The 14,478-nt window shown below is 51.0% G+C and overlaps 3 protein-coding genes across 3 annotated transcripts; all 3 read right to left on the bottom strand.

The window, feature by feature from the left end:
* Nucleotides 1-416: 416 nt before the first annotated feature.
* Nucleotides 417-5,099, bottom strand: LDX57_006225 (uncharacterized protein; the record flags this gene model as incomplete). Its single annotated transcript, XM_046087919.1, has 2 exons — nt 417-954; nt 1,015-5,099. 2 exons carry the CDS (start codon nt 5,097-5,099, stop codon nt 417-419), a joined length of 4,623 nt encoding a protein of 1,540 aa, XP_045943887.1.
* A 965-nt stretch (nt 5,100-6,064) lies between these two features.
* On the bottom strand, nt 6,065-8,121 carry PLB1_4 (lysophospholipase family protein; the record flags this gene model as incomplete). The annotated part of the gene is made up of 3 exons (XM_046087920.1): nt 6,065-7,262; nt 7,317-7,977; nt 8,076-8,121. 3 exons carry the CDS (start codon nt 8,119-8,121, stop codon nt 6,065-6,067), a joined length of 1,905 nt encoding a protein of 634 aa, XP_045943888.1.
* A 1,148-nt stretch (nt 8,122-9,269) lies between these two features.
* LDX57_006227 (uncharacterized protein) lies at nt 9,270-10,088 on the bottom strand (the record flags this gene model as incomplete). The annotated part of the gene is made up of 1 exon (XM_046087921.1): nt 9,270-10,088. The coding sequence occupies one exon, from the start codon at nt 10,086-10,088 to the stop codon at nt 9,270-9,272; it is 819 nt and encodes a 272-aa protein (XP_045943889.1).
* Between the last annotated feature and the right edge of the window lie 4,390 nt (nt 10,089-14,478).

Consider the following 14,478-nt stretch of genomic DNA (forward strand, 5'->3'; position numbering starts at 1 on the left):
TTTTTATTTTTATTTTTATTTTATTTTTTGTTTTCGTTCCTAATTTTCAACTGAGGTGAGCTGCGATGAGTAGTTGAAGTTCAACCATGATTTGGATTTGAGCGAAGAATGTAAGAATGGGCCTATATCTATCTACATTATCGGATTTCACGAGCATCAATCAAAAGGAAATAAATAAAAGATTTGATGATTTGTTCATTGATGAATAGGTAGATAAAGTAACATCCGTGGAATATGGATACAAATCAAAAGAATATCACATGTAAAAGGTAGAATAAGAAACAGGAAAAAAATCATTCTGCAAAGGGGTATGTATCTGATCACCAAAAAAAAAAAAAGCAATAGATCCCAATACCTAACACCAACCAATCCCCAAACGAAACTGCGCATTTACAAACACTGAAGGAAGAGAAAAATCACTCAATCAATGGACTCCCAACTCTAGGCTTATACGCCAAACTCTTCCTCCTCGCGGCTTCCAGCTTCGTCCGCAGTTTCTGAGAAGGCTGCTCGGATGGGCCCGCTCTCTCAAAAAGGCCCTGCTGAAGCTGTTTCGGAGGACAAGTCTGCTGCACGAGCTTGTTCCTCTGAGAAAGGTAGTACGGAGTAGCCGGGGACATGCCGATGTTGTCGATGTTGAAGCCGTAGCCGGGCGTCTTCGGGGTCTGGAAGTAGCGCTCGTTGATATCGGCGTCGTACTTGCGGTTGTTGGTCGGCGTGGAAGGCTCCTCGAGAGGAGGAGTAGGGGTGTGGCGCTTGAACTCTTCCACGGTGTTCCAGTCGGCGCCAGATCGTCTGCTGTTGGCAGCGGCGGTGCTTGTGACCAGGGTTCCGTTGACGTTGCTGAGGGCCCGAGGCTCCATGCTCTTTCTCCGTTTGGCGCCGCCACGAGGGATGATGGAGCTGTCAACCGCGTAGTGGGCTTCGTCGAGCCATTTGCCTTCTCGCTCGCAGCTGAAGATTAAGTTAGTACTAAGACTCAAATATCACTGGACCGAAGAGCGGGGCGCTTACTCAAGAACCCAACCAACTCCAACGCACTTCACCAGGCCTCGCGCATGTCTGACCTTCTCCAGAGTCCGAACTCCTCCATCTTTGTAGACGACGTGGGTTATACCCACTCGGCCTTCCTTGGTTTGAGCGTCCTCGTCCGGCGAAACACTGGCACGAGGGTTCCACGACCAGTTTTTGACGCACCGAGCCCCCATTTGCTGCAGAAGCTCGATGAAGATACCGCTGGCATCCTCTCCTTCCGTAGTATGGACATCAACAAACACGACAGCCCCCTGCAGGGCCAAGTTGGTCGCGCTGATACTCTTCCGGGAACTCTTCGCCGGGCTAGAGGTACGCGAAGGTTTAGCGACACTTCTGGGCTGTTGGCCCATGGAGCTCCTCCGTCGGGACGTGTTCGGTTGCAGCTTGGGAATTGTGTCTTGCTGAAGACGGGGTAGCTTGGGAGGTGGGCGCAGGGATGCCGGTGACAGAGGACCCAGAGACTTGCGGATCCTGGAAGAGGACCGAGTAGGCGAGGTGCCCATCGACAGGCCTCTTTTTCGAGATACTTTCAAGGGAGAAATCTGTCCTTCTCCCTTCAGAGGCACCTTTGATACCGTATGAACGGTCTGCAGCTGGTTGCTCCGGTTTTTCATCGGAGTCACCGGCCCAGGAAGAGGGATATCATCGTTCTCTTTGTTGTCATCATACTCGAATGAAGCCTCTTGGGCGGGAGATGCAGGCTTCGTTGAGTCCTTATCCTCGTTTGAAGAAGCCAGCACCGGGTCGGAAGAGTTGGTTTCATCAACTGCTTCAGTATGGACAACTTCGGGTTCCGGGTCACTGAAAATCTCAAAGTTGGGCTGTTCGATGGAGGGCTGGATTTCCTGGGCGTTATCTTGAATTGCTTCCGATTCGGGCATCATATCAGCATGAGACGTAATATTCTGATCCTCAACGTTGTTCTCCTGATGGGAAGATTCGAGGGCTAGATTGTCTTCGTGGGCAGTGATATCAGGATAAGACACCTGCCCAGACAGACGGGAAGCACGCGGAACACCGCTGGACCTTCTCAGTCCTCCACCAAGAGAGAAAACACCTCTCCGTTTCGAGCGTCTGGGCTCAGCCTTCTGGGGGCTGCTGGCCCTCCATCCGCTGAGTTGATCGGCCAATAGCGTGAACCGTGGGCGGTTACCACGCGGTGCTTCGGTAGCCGGGGCAGGAGACTGGTGCTCCGGCTGGAATTGTACTTGGGGGCTAGCATTCTTGGTGGCATGTATGCTTCCCTCAGCACTGGGCTCGGAATCAGACGAATCATCTGCGTTCGAGTCCATCTCATCCTTCTCCTCGCGGTAGCTCTCCACATTCCGTAGGGATGGGGACGAAGGGCGGTTCTCCACTTCACGAGAAGCGCTTTCCTGTATAATATTCTCGTCATTAATAGGCGCTTGGGTCATTTGTTGCTCAATCGATTCCACTGGACTTTGTGGAGCCTGATCTTCAACTTGACGTGGAGCAGTATCTTGCGGTTGTTCGTGGGCAATGTCAGGTGCATCGAACATCTGTTGCTGTCCAGTCATTTCAAATGCCACGATGGTCTCCTCGTCATCATCGAATACATAATCATCGCCAACATCGTAATAATCCTCGTCGTACTGATTGTTTGGTTCAGCCATATCGACCTCCTCGCCCCCAGCTACTGACATGTCATCACCGCTCATGGAGTCAAGGTCTTCAGTAAGCTGACCGGCAGGAAGGGGCGCGTCGACAAAGACGTCTTCAAGGCCTTCAATAAGGCTGCGTCGGCCTGTGGAAGTAGCCTCCTCTCTGATGATTGAACGTTCTGGCGTTTTTTCGACAGTGTCTTCTTGAGCTTGCTCTGGCTCCGTCAGATGAGCTGTTTCATGGTCTTGTTCAGAAACGAGGTCTTTATCCTCCTCAGCATCATGCGCTTTCTCTTCCACATGAGCAATCTCATCCTCATCTTCAACATTCTCAATATTACCGTTTGCGAGGCTCTCCCGCTTCTCCTCATGGGATTCAAAGACTGGCTGGGTATCTTCAGGATGGCTGTTGTTGTGCGATTCAACGTTTTGTTCAACTTCCTCCTCCTGATTATCTTCTCCAGCTTCAGAGTCCACATTTTCCTCTTCGAAATCATGCTCGCTTGCAGACTCTTGAGCCTGGAGCTCTAATGGGTCCATCGGGTCTTCATGAGCATTAGGGATTGCTGAGTCATGGTCATCGACGTGATCGGAGGGGTACTCCTGGGGTTGCTCTTCAGGCTCATCGTCAGAGACTTCAGAAGCTTCGGCTTCAGCGTGATTTTCTGTCTCTGGCTGAGTCCCCATTCGATTCTCAGCAGGGAGGCTGCCTTCCGCTTCTTCAAATTCAGCAGCATCGACATGGTCGTCATCCTCCGTTTTTATGTCGTCCATTTCGTCGAAATCCACGTGTTTTGGAGGGCTTTGAGTTGGCGTATAGCTTTCTGCGTGATCTTCATCTTCCGATTCACGATCTTCAGCTAAAGGCGACTTTCTCATCAAAGAACTCTTGAACGGAGAAGCTATTCTCTTTGCGGGGCTCTGCAGCAGGCTCATGGACTTCAGCGGGGTTGATGATACAGGCGGCGCAGGCTGTGAGGGAAGCGAGATACTGAAAAGACCTTTCTTAGGCGAAGATTTCAGGGGAGAGGTGTGTCCGGGGGTAAAGTTAGGCTGAGATAGGGGTCCGCTATCACCGAGAAAGTTCAGATTACCACGTCTCGGTGTCTCCAGCTTAGCCTTCTTAGGCGACGCTTTAAGTGGCGAGCTCTTGGTTGGTGTCGAATCCTGCTGATTGGAAGCCTTCATATCCTCTCGCACGGTGAAACCACCACGTCTAGGAGTCTCCCTCATTGTGAAATTGAAAGGCGATGGGGTAGGGCGGCGAGCGGGACTAGACATAAAAAGAGACTCGCTGAAATCCATCGGCATGGGCAGGTGAGCAGTCGGCTCTCCATTTTCGTCGACTTTCTTCTTAGGCGAGGCGGAAGCAAAGTTGATTCGTTTTACCGGGGAGCTTAGTCCAGTCTTTGTTGATCCGTGTTTTGTGGGAGAGTCGACAGTAATCCTGACGGGGCTTTTGGCGACGCTCAATTCGTCCTCTTCGCCATCCGAGCTGGCATACGACGAGATCGACTTGGCAACTTGCGTTGCTTTCTTGGGCGAGAGAGGCTTCGAAGTACCCTTTTTGGCGGCTGCCGGTTTACGGCCCCGACCGGAAGCTGCAGGAGAGTTACGAACAGGCTTGGCTGCAAGACCGCCCTTCTTCGCAGGTGTAGCAGCCCTTCTCCGCCCGGCAGGGGGAGGGATGGGCTCACTCATATCCTCCTCCGAATCCGGGTCACGGAAAGTGACCTTCTTCTTCTTGGCCGGACCACGTAGTATATTCGATCGCATGCTGGAAGAATTCGTTGTGATAAAGATTTCCTTCGGGGCCTGCTCGACTCCAGACTCAGCCTCAAGCTCAGGCTCGACACTCGTCTGCGTTCGCGTCTTCCTCTGTGTGCCTTCTTTGCCAGTAGTCGCGTTTGTCTTTCCGCTGCCCTTGGGTCTTCCCCTCGTCTTAGGCGCAGCTGTAGGCTTCTCGGCAGGCTCAGCAGACCTAGCTTTTGGCCGTCCAGCACGTTTCTTAGGGGCCTCAGTCTGAGCAAGTTCATCCTCATCCTCGTCACTCTCTACCTCGGGCGTGGCAGTCGTGGCCGTCCGCCTACCACGACCAGCCGTTGTAGTTGTAGGAGCAGACGACTTCGCTTTCGTCCTCGTCGTAGAACTCTTCGGCTTAGTGTCCACGTCTCCAAGTTCATCATCGGTTCCATCATCCGAGCTATCCTCGACCGGGTTACTCGCCGCCGCTGCGGTTCGCACGCCCCGTTTCCTGGCTTCGGTAGCCGATGTAGGGGCCTTGCCCTTTGTCGTCGTTCGCGTTGCTGACTTGGTGGGTGCTGGTTTCGTGGTCTTGCTGGTTGTTGTTGTCGTCGTCGTTGACGTAGTGGTTCGTTTCGCTGTGGTGCGCGTGGCCCGTTTAGGGGGCGACGACTTCGGGATGACAGCTGCTCGAGCCATGGTGAATGCAAGCTTGCTGTCTATATTATTGAACGGTGTGTGGGTTTTGTTTTGTCCCGCGGATAGCTAGGACTTCTGTCGGCTTCCCTTGTCGCTGTTGTGTGGGTGCGGTCGGAAGGGGAAGAAAAGGGAGGTCGATTAGTACTGAGAGGGCGAAATGGTCATTGTGAGTCTGCGCGGAGACTGCAGAGGACAATGACAGATGCTCGGAGGGTCGGTTGAGTCGAAACAAAAGCTGTATATGCAAGGTTAGATAATAAATTCGAGGACGCGGCTGAGAGGTGGTCGATTGATTGGGTTTCTTTTATTCTTGTTGCTTGTTTGGGCGGACAGCTGGTCGTTGCCCCGGCGATGATAGCCCCCGCCCCGGTCACGGGGATCGCCTTCACCGACCGTTGTGATTTCACTTCTTGGGTTTTCATTTTACTTTGCTCGCTATTTTAATATCATTCGATCTTATCGTTGTTCTTTTTACTTTTGTCTTATCACGGCTTTTGTCCTGTAGTCTGGGGGTAATATAGGCTAATGTAGCACGTATATATCCTCGCAACAGGCTTCGGATAGCAGCATCTAGGGACCATGATATACTACGTAAATATTAAACCCATTGGTTCCTAATACTTGCCATAAGTTCAAAACTGTCGACAAGAAATGCTCTAGAGGTCAATATCACATGTTTTGACATCTTCAAGACTGTTCTATAGCCAACCGTACTCAGCTCAACATTCATTGTTTACCTGAGCGAAGATGCCGGGAAACATCATGAAGATGGATGGTTCTTTTGATAACCAAATCTCATTAAATTATCCGAAATCACCTGGTATTGACCTATGACTATATACTGGTATACTGATATCCAAAACAAGGAAATCCAAATGGGATATGTGCGAAGACCAAAAATAAACCCAGAACCAACAAGACCAAAAAAAAAAAAAAAAACGTACAAACTGCTGCAGTCCTGTCCCTTAGAGCAGAGCAAACAGAGTCAGACCAGCCGCAAAAAGACTGGTGACGAAGGCAGGGCCAAGAGTGGTACCCGCGCCCAACAAAGCCTGAGGCTCGTAATCGGCAGGCTTGGTAGCGTTGATGCTGCCGTCCCAGCAGTATCGGTCGAAGCATTGGGTGCAAATGTCTGGCACCTTGGTGTTGGTGCGCTCGAATGATCGGCTCAGGATCGCGCAGCCCACACAGGTAGACCAGTTGCCGTCGCGGGTGCTGTTGGCCATGGTCGCGACGTGGTATCCGTTGAGGATGGTGTTATCACGCTCGGATTCCTCGTAGCTGGGGTCGAAGGTCGACATGTTGGAGTACGACACGTAGGGGTAGTTCGGAATATAGACGATCAGGGGCGTGACGCCAGTGCCCGTGGAATTAGTGCTGTTGCATCCGAAGAAGGTCGGGCGCGTGTTGAGTCCGTTGTTGACGAAGGTATCCTGTCCGGGGACTGCAGGGAACGCAGTGCCGTTGGCGATACCGGTAGAGTTGAGACTACGCTCGTAGGTAGCAACAAGAGCGGTTCCGTTGGGCCAGCTGTACTCGGTATCGGCCGAGGAGTCGACAGCGAAGACGACGTCCACATGTCTCTCGGGCTGGATCAGAGGGTGGACCGGGATGTTCTGAAGATCCTCACCACCATCCACGATGTCGAGTTCCTTCTGGTTTGCAACAGGAGAGGTCTTGTTTGACCAGTGATAGAACGGGTTGGGTGTATACTGCGCAATATCCTCGTCATCCTCGCCAATTGCCTCCAGAATGTCGGTAAAGGCCGATTTGAGGAAGTTGGGAAGCGATGTCGAATTGACCTGCAGAAGGAACTGGTTGAACAGGGTGGACGAAGTACCCATGACAAACCCGGCATTGTCAAATCCTCGGATACACTTCTCATCCTTAGGCAGAGAACCGCCGTCGAACGCCGAGCCAAGATACTTGAGGGGCGCAAATCCGAAAACAGTGGGGTCGAAAGTACCGAACTCCCATGGAGTGAACTCATATACCGTAGCGTTGCTGCTCACCACAAGTTCCCCTGGGTTGCGACCATCGGCAACTAGTAGGGGCATCGGCATGTCTGCGTTCTTGAACGCCTCGGTCTCAGCAATGGACGACCAGGTGTAGCTAGGACCACCGTTGGTAGCGTTGATAAGCTGGTACGACAGCGCACGACCCCTAAAAAGCAACATGTTAGGCTATGATCGATTCCGAAGGGAACGTAAAACATACCAGTAGTCCGTGATAGACGCGTTGAACCCTGCATCCTTTTTCTCAGACACCGCATCGTGGATATCCTTGTAGTAGCTGGCAGAATCCAAGATCTGAATGCTTCCACTATCGGGACCCTCAAAGATAGAGTTCTGGAATTGCCAGACACTGCCCTTCTCATGTGTTTGCAGGTTCGAAATGGTAGTGTAGTTGTTGATGTAGATAGAGCCCACCAACCAACCACCACCACTTAGACCGGCCACATAAGTTGCAGATTGTAGCAATCCACCCAATTGTCCGCTGCTCGTCGAGTTTTCCGTACGACTATCGAAGGCCTTGATCGCCCCGGCACCGTTCATAAGAGCGCGATAACCACCACCCGAAACCGCGATACCAATGTTGGGAAGGTTGGACGAGTTGCTGGAGACACGGTCGATATATCCCGCGGCGTCGAAATCCTTGATGGTGACATGGCCGAAAAAGTCTTTCAGGGCGGATTTCGTCTTGCCTCGTCGAGTCTCGAGCCAATCCGATTCATTGGGCGACAATTTGGCGGCGCTACGGATTGTCGGACGACTGGCCGGACAGCTCACAGATGTCGGTCTATATCCATCTGGTGCATTGGGCAGCGCCCGCAGCATCAATTCCTCCCCTCGAATATTTTCAGGGGCAGCCGTGACGCCTATCAAGATAGCCCCCACCGTTATCAGAAAACTGAATTTTTGCAATATTTGAAGGACGAAAAGGGAGGGAGGGGGAGACGAAAGTCAGCCTACTCACCGGATAGCAGCCCAGCCAGGGCGAAAACAGCTGCGGAGGGCTTCATGTCGAGGAGCGTTTTGATTAGCTACTCGCGCAGATGAAGCGTGAGAGCAAGAAGAAATATTCCCCGACACGAGAGTGAGCGAGGGGGATTTCTTTAAAATTACCCAAGACACTGAGACCCAAATTCCGGCGGTCGCCCTTCGCCAGGGGGGCGCAGTCTGTTAAAGGGAGACTCGCGAAAGCTTGGCCAAGCACCAACGGAGGCTTGAAGCGCAACTAAGAAATCGGTTTCTGCAGAACCGCGGATCGTTATTGGGGCGTTTCTCGAGCTGATCCGCGAGAACCACGGTCATTGGGGGCTGTTAGGCACATGTTTAGATCCATGATGTCAAACTCTGGCTAGGATCCGGCTCTTCCGACGATGCAATGGCAGATCGTGAGGAACCTAAGACACCGATTGGGGCCTCGTTTAGCCACATTCTGATGGAAATGGCCGTTTCAGGACCCGCAATCTTTCTACATTGAAAGGCAGAGAATGTCTCGTCGCGGAACAGGAACATTCCATATCAAGGTTGAATATCTTGACCCCTGATCATCTTGCAGTCAGCAAAGCAAACGGGCGAAAAACATACGGAATACACGGTGATATCGGGCCTTCATCGACAAGCGAGATGCATGATCGCAAGAGGATCGAAAGTAAGGACGAGTCTAAGTGGGTCGGAGGGAAATGAAAGAAATGAAATCCGGTTCGTGAGAGGCCACCAGAACGAATACGAGTCTGAGATGCCTGAGGGGCCTGAGCAGTGGGTCACTGAGTCAGCATGCCAGCATTGCATTGCATAAATTCTAGTATAAATTAACATGAAAAAAATGTTTTTCTTTTTCTATTGATTTACTCAGGAACGTGCTCGTTCATACTCTATCTACTCAGTGTATGCCTCAGGATTTTTTGTTCTTTGGAGATCTTAAATTGCTGTGCTCAGCACGGTTGTAGTTGTCATTCTATTCGTAGTGTGTGCACCTTGTGGTGCGTATCTGACTCGACATCCCTAGGCAAACACATTGCCATCGTGTCTCACAAAGTTATCCAACCCTCACGGAAGAACTTCGGAGCCCAAGGGAATTTCTCTCTGGAATCCACATGCCTTTTAACACCAAGCACAGCGTACTCCTATATCATCATCATGCATTACATGATATGATCAGGAATCACTGCACGCGATACATCATATCCGTCCGCATTGTATACTTCGTGCCTTGAAAAACCGGATCCCCGCTATGGAGGAGGTCATTCTGCTGGAACACCAGCACCGATCCGGTCTTGGGAAACACGCGAACCTGGGTCTCTTGCTCCTCATACCGGGGGGTAAACGAGGTGGCACCCCCCAGAAGCCTTCCACTTACGTCCAGGTTCACATCCCCGCCATCATTCACGCGCTTCTGCTGGCGTTTCAATTCCTTGACATCCTGCTCCCCATCTCCATTCAGATACAGATGGATGGTGTAGAGGGACTGTTCCTGGCGGTCGGGAGTCCTGTAGAAAGCGTCCCAATGCGGTCGGAAGTACTCGCCCCCTTCGTATTTCAGAAAGCGAAGTCGCTCATTGAGTCGCGTGAGATGGTAAACCTTGTTGCGGCCAGCCAACCCGGTCACCCGGAGCTGGTTTTCAACACGCTTGAGGCCAAAGTCTCGTAGGAAAGGCATCAGTCGGTCCATAAGCTTCTGGGCCAGCTCCGGCGAGTCAAGGATGATCCGCCCGCAGTTTCGCGTCTCGGTCGCTAGGGCCTGCTTCCCATTGCCGACGTTGATCATGGCCCGCTCCCACGTCGGGGTAGTGGAGGTGGAGGTGACGGTGGACGCTTCTGCTTGGCGGATGAGTTCCTCGCATTCTGCCGGGGTCAAGACATTGTCAATCAAAGCTGCGAACAGGCCCTTGTATTTGGGCAGAGGTGGGTCGGTTGCTGTGAAATCGATTTTGTGGCACTGGACGCCTGCGGGCGCTTGTGCGGGGAGGAATTCAGTAGGCATGTTTCTAGCTTGAATCCTGACTGGGTTATGGATATGTAAAAGCAAGCTAGGGCCGACTGTTGACACTTGACTTACAGTAGTACCACTGAACGAAGCAGGGTCACTCCTGGTTTTAATCACAGCCTTGGAGGCTGAATGTCAGGCTGTCAGCAGGCAGCACGGTGCGGAATGGTCGTACGACCCGACAATTCACGTCGATCAGCCGCGATATGGGGGCCTAAAACCCTGCTCAGCCACGGACAGGCCTCTTGAAGAAGTCAAATTCGATAGTGTGGGTGAGTGAAGGCGGGAAAATTTAAATAAAAGAGTTGATACCAACCACGTTGTACTCTGGGGCTCTCTCACCTACCAACCCACACTTGTGAAAACGTCAAAGATAGGCACTCTTTTCCCCCTATTTCCCCTTTTCGTTATTTTCTTTCTGTCCTTGTCTAAACGGTGCTGAGTAAATCGAAACGCCAGATCCCACCGATATGAGCTTTGGATGATCAAGAAATGAATTAATCGAATGACTTGACCCCTCTTTTATAAGGAAGGTTCTATGATCCAAAATGGAATCATCCGGGATCAGGACCCGGAATTTAACATGAAATTACCGACATATCACGGGAAGGCCCAGGAAGCTCTCATCGATGTGTATCGCGCCGTTCTAGCCGAATAATATAGTATTACTAGTCCTGACAGCAAATCTCACTGACCTCAAGATTGCTGGTCTGGCTGACCACATCTGTCGACTGCGACCAAGGAGGAATTCTATGTCTTCTTGTCGTGCGCCGAAGGGAACAGGCTTAGAAGGTGACAGATTTATCAAATATATGGATATGGTCAGCAAGACTTCTATTCCGCCCAATTTGGGGACTGCAATATCTTGAAATATCATTGTTGCACGACCAATGTAGGCCTAGGTCCGTCGCGATATCAAGCAACCAAGCTAACAAATCATACGCAGCGTCGGTCAATCTACCATCGCTCACAATCTGAGAGACAGAGTCGCCCGAAAGGACCCCGTTAAACAAACCCTGCGTCTATTGCGATCGTGCTATCGGAATTGAGGTCGCATCTATAGCCACTTGGGCTGACACAGCCGGATTGCCTGCATTAGCTGGAGTGATGACTTTGTCGACTTACGATCCGAGTGCAATGGGCGATCTCCTGTTCCGTTTGGAGAAAAGCCCCTTGAATCGCCGCTCTTAGTGTCGAATTGCGCGATAAGCAGTGGAGGCAAGAGGTTTCATCAATGAAGAATGCCGCGCTGTTTCTACCACGCGACAAGGATTGTCTAAGTGCTATGTAGAGTGATCCGTTCACTCAGGTCTGATATCTGCGAGACCCGGTAACTGATCCTTACGACGGATTTGAAGGAAAAGAGGTCTAGCGCCTATTTTCAAAGAAGGGATCTCGGGTATCAGACGAGTTGAACGATGAATGGTGAAAGAAAGTTGTTCGGAAATGCTGGATGTGTGAATATGTACAAGCTTCAGATAGTCTGGAGAGTGTCCCATTTGCCTCGTGTCTCAGGCGCATCTTCGTCGAGGTCAAGCCCATGCTTTCCAATGCTAATTCAAGTTTCCACTTATTCACCCGATATATTTGTGCTTGACACAAATAGTTCACAAACAATACACAGTCACAAGGGAAACTACAAAGATACCCCTTGATACGTAACCGAAGCTATGGACTTGTGGTTTCGAATCGAGTAGAAAATGCTGGCCAGATAGTATAGATCAAGTACGACCAAGAAGCCCAGAAGGATGGGAAAGACAGGTAACATTGAACTTCAAGGAGCAGTGAGGGAAGGAAGATGAGGAGTGCGACATGTATAATCGCCGCCGAGTATATCTTCTCCCGAAACCGAATAAAACTTCTTGCGACAAGCGTCTTGTAACATTATTTTGTTTTTTTCGAAGTCTGACAAGCCACAGCAGTCAGTCAGCAACTGGCCTGATTGCTCGGTCAGATAGACTTTTACGTAATTTGCAACACGTCTCGAGGATGTTATAGAACGAAGAAATTAGATGACTCTAATTTCATGAAAACTTAGACTGCGGAGAATCCTTCCCTTCGCTGATAGAGCCTAGTAAGTTTGTCATCGGCTACTGGCATAACGCGGAAGACTGTATGTACTCCGTACTAGAAGAGAAACCGGGAGATAGGAATAGAAATAGAACGAACATTGTAAACTCCGCATGGAAACCTTACCCCAGTCCCCCAGGATCCAGAACCCCGGTTGGTCTGTGCGGCCAGATCCGATTGATATTCAGGGCTAAACTGCAATGGGCCCAATCCCGACTGGCCGTGTGACCAGCAAACTTTTGATCTGCTAACGGCCTCGACTCTCCCAGAAGATTCTCTGGCGGCAGCCGGTTGATTCCCAATTCCCAACTCCCGGTCGCGGTCCCCAGGCCAGACTAGCCCGTCCCCGTCACACAGACCATCCTGGAATTTCCAAGATCGCGGTAGATAAAAGCTGACGTGGCCATCACACAACCGGATATGCGGCTTCCCAGCGGAGAAGATAATGGTTTTGAATCATTCCTCCGGGGATGAGACGCGCGCATCCGTTCAGTAAGGGCGTGTATTTGGTTACAGACTGGAGATGCTGATGAATGCGCTTGCTATCACATCCCATTGATAACTGGGTTTGCCTGAAGCTGTTATCCCCCGCTTTCGGTTAAGGTGGGAGACTGTGCTCTATTCCCAATACCACGGGTCAAAATGCTGGGACTTGCCCACGTGCCTACTTTCAAATTGGTCAGGTCGGCATATCTCCGATCGTCAGGTACTGTACTATACAAGGAACCCTGGTCTATCTACTAGTACTCCGTACTTCGTTTGTACAGTAGTTCGAGGGGTCCGCTCTGTGCTTTGTGGCGGCTGCTTTTTGTCCAGGTGACCTCGGTAACTGCTGGGTTCCATAATTCCTAACAAAGCGCGGTCTCTGAGGATACACCTCAAGTACTGTAGATACCTCCTAGGAATGGAAATCCAATTATGACTCTGGAATAACCCCAGCGGCTGTCAGAGTGAGCTGTCGCAAGACACGAAAACCATATAGAACCAGGTTAATTGATCTCTGTGATGCCGAATCTAGAACACATCAGAACATTCCAGTTGCGCTGGCTTTAACCGCTCGATAGTAGTAAGCAGACACCTGTTAAATGGACCGGAAGATGGGAGGAATCCTCGTTGGCCAATTTGGGGGATCAATTGTCCCTAGCTAGAGCATCTCACGATAACGGATATACATCTGGGTTCCGCGCGAAAGTGAAAAAGAGACGGCAGGAAGGCGGACCAGAAACAGCGGGGCCGAGAGGGGGGAGCTCCCCGGAAGTTCCCAATCGGGTAAGTAGCTTTAACCATGGCCATGACACTTCATCCGTTCTTATGGTTCCATGCCCCCGGATCGAGGACGCCACTTTTCAATGCTCTGAAAAATTCTGAAGGTCACACGGTACTCTGGCGGATCGGCCCCGGGAGGTCGATCAGATAAATGTGCCCCTGGATGTGTGCGAAAAGTTTGGGGTATCCAACAAATACAGGATGTAGTGTTAGTTGTACAGCGCTGTCCTTGTGGGGGTGAACACCTGATACGGTACATGTGTTTACTGACTTGCCATCCGGCATCATCCATGGTTCTGCGATTGTGTCTGATGCCCTGTGAACTGTATACCCCGGGTCTATATTTAGACCATGCTTACCGAGTAAGACATTAGGAGGATTCCGGTCATAATCTTCAATGGGCCCCTCAACATTACGCAATTGATCATTAGTGGAAGTACAAGTACCATCAGTGTTAAGCAATTCAAGGAACGCAGGATGTACCTGAGTACCCGGATTCTCGAACGATCGATGTGGACAGTGCAGGAAGTTCAGCCACATTTGGGAGGAAAAATCTGTCGAACAGGAATGGAATTGGCCAATGAAGCCGAGGACAACTGATAAGCTTACCGGGATAGTTTTAGTACAGGAACGACTGGAAAATGAAGAGTCCAGACAGTCCTTGATTGGTAAGAGGAAGAGGGCATGATAGCCCAATTCCTCCTTGTACAAGGGGCGCATGGATATCCAATAGACCGGCAACGGATTGGCCGGATGGATCTCCGAAGGGCCCCGTGACCATGAAGGGCCTTGCTATCGAATCTTCGACCGGCATGAAATGGCCTTCCAGAACCGCCTCGCTCCTGTTTAGCGTCCTCCGCGCGCCGAGCCCGGGTTCGCCCCCGGTTCCCCCGGCTTGCCCGTTTTAGCAACCCGAGAGTCTGCCACGGCCCTGATGGCCTTGGGCGGAGGGCATCTCCATCGCGAGGAGTCATTCTTTCATCACCAGCAAATCTTGCAAATGGGATTTCCTTCCAGCCTACCAAGTAACATATACCGTACTTTTAATCGG

The sequence above is a fragment of the Aspergillus melleus genome, assembly GCF_016097325.1.
Source record: "Aspergillus melleus strain CBS 546.65 chromosome Unknown contig3, whole genome shotgun sequence".
Lineage (NCBI taxonomy): Eukaryota > Fungi > Ascomycota > Eurotiomycetes > Eurotiales > Aspergillaceae > Aspergillus > Aspergillus melleus.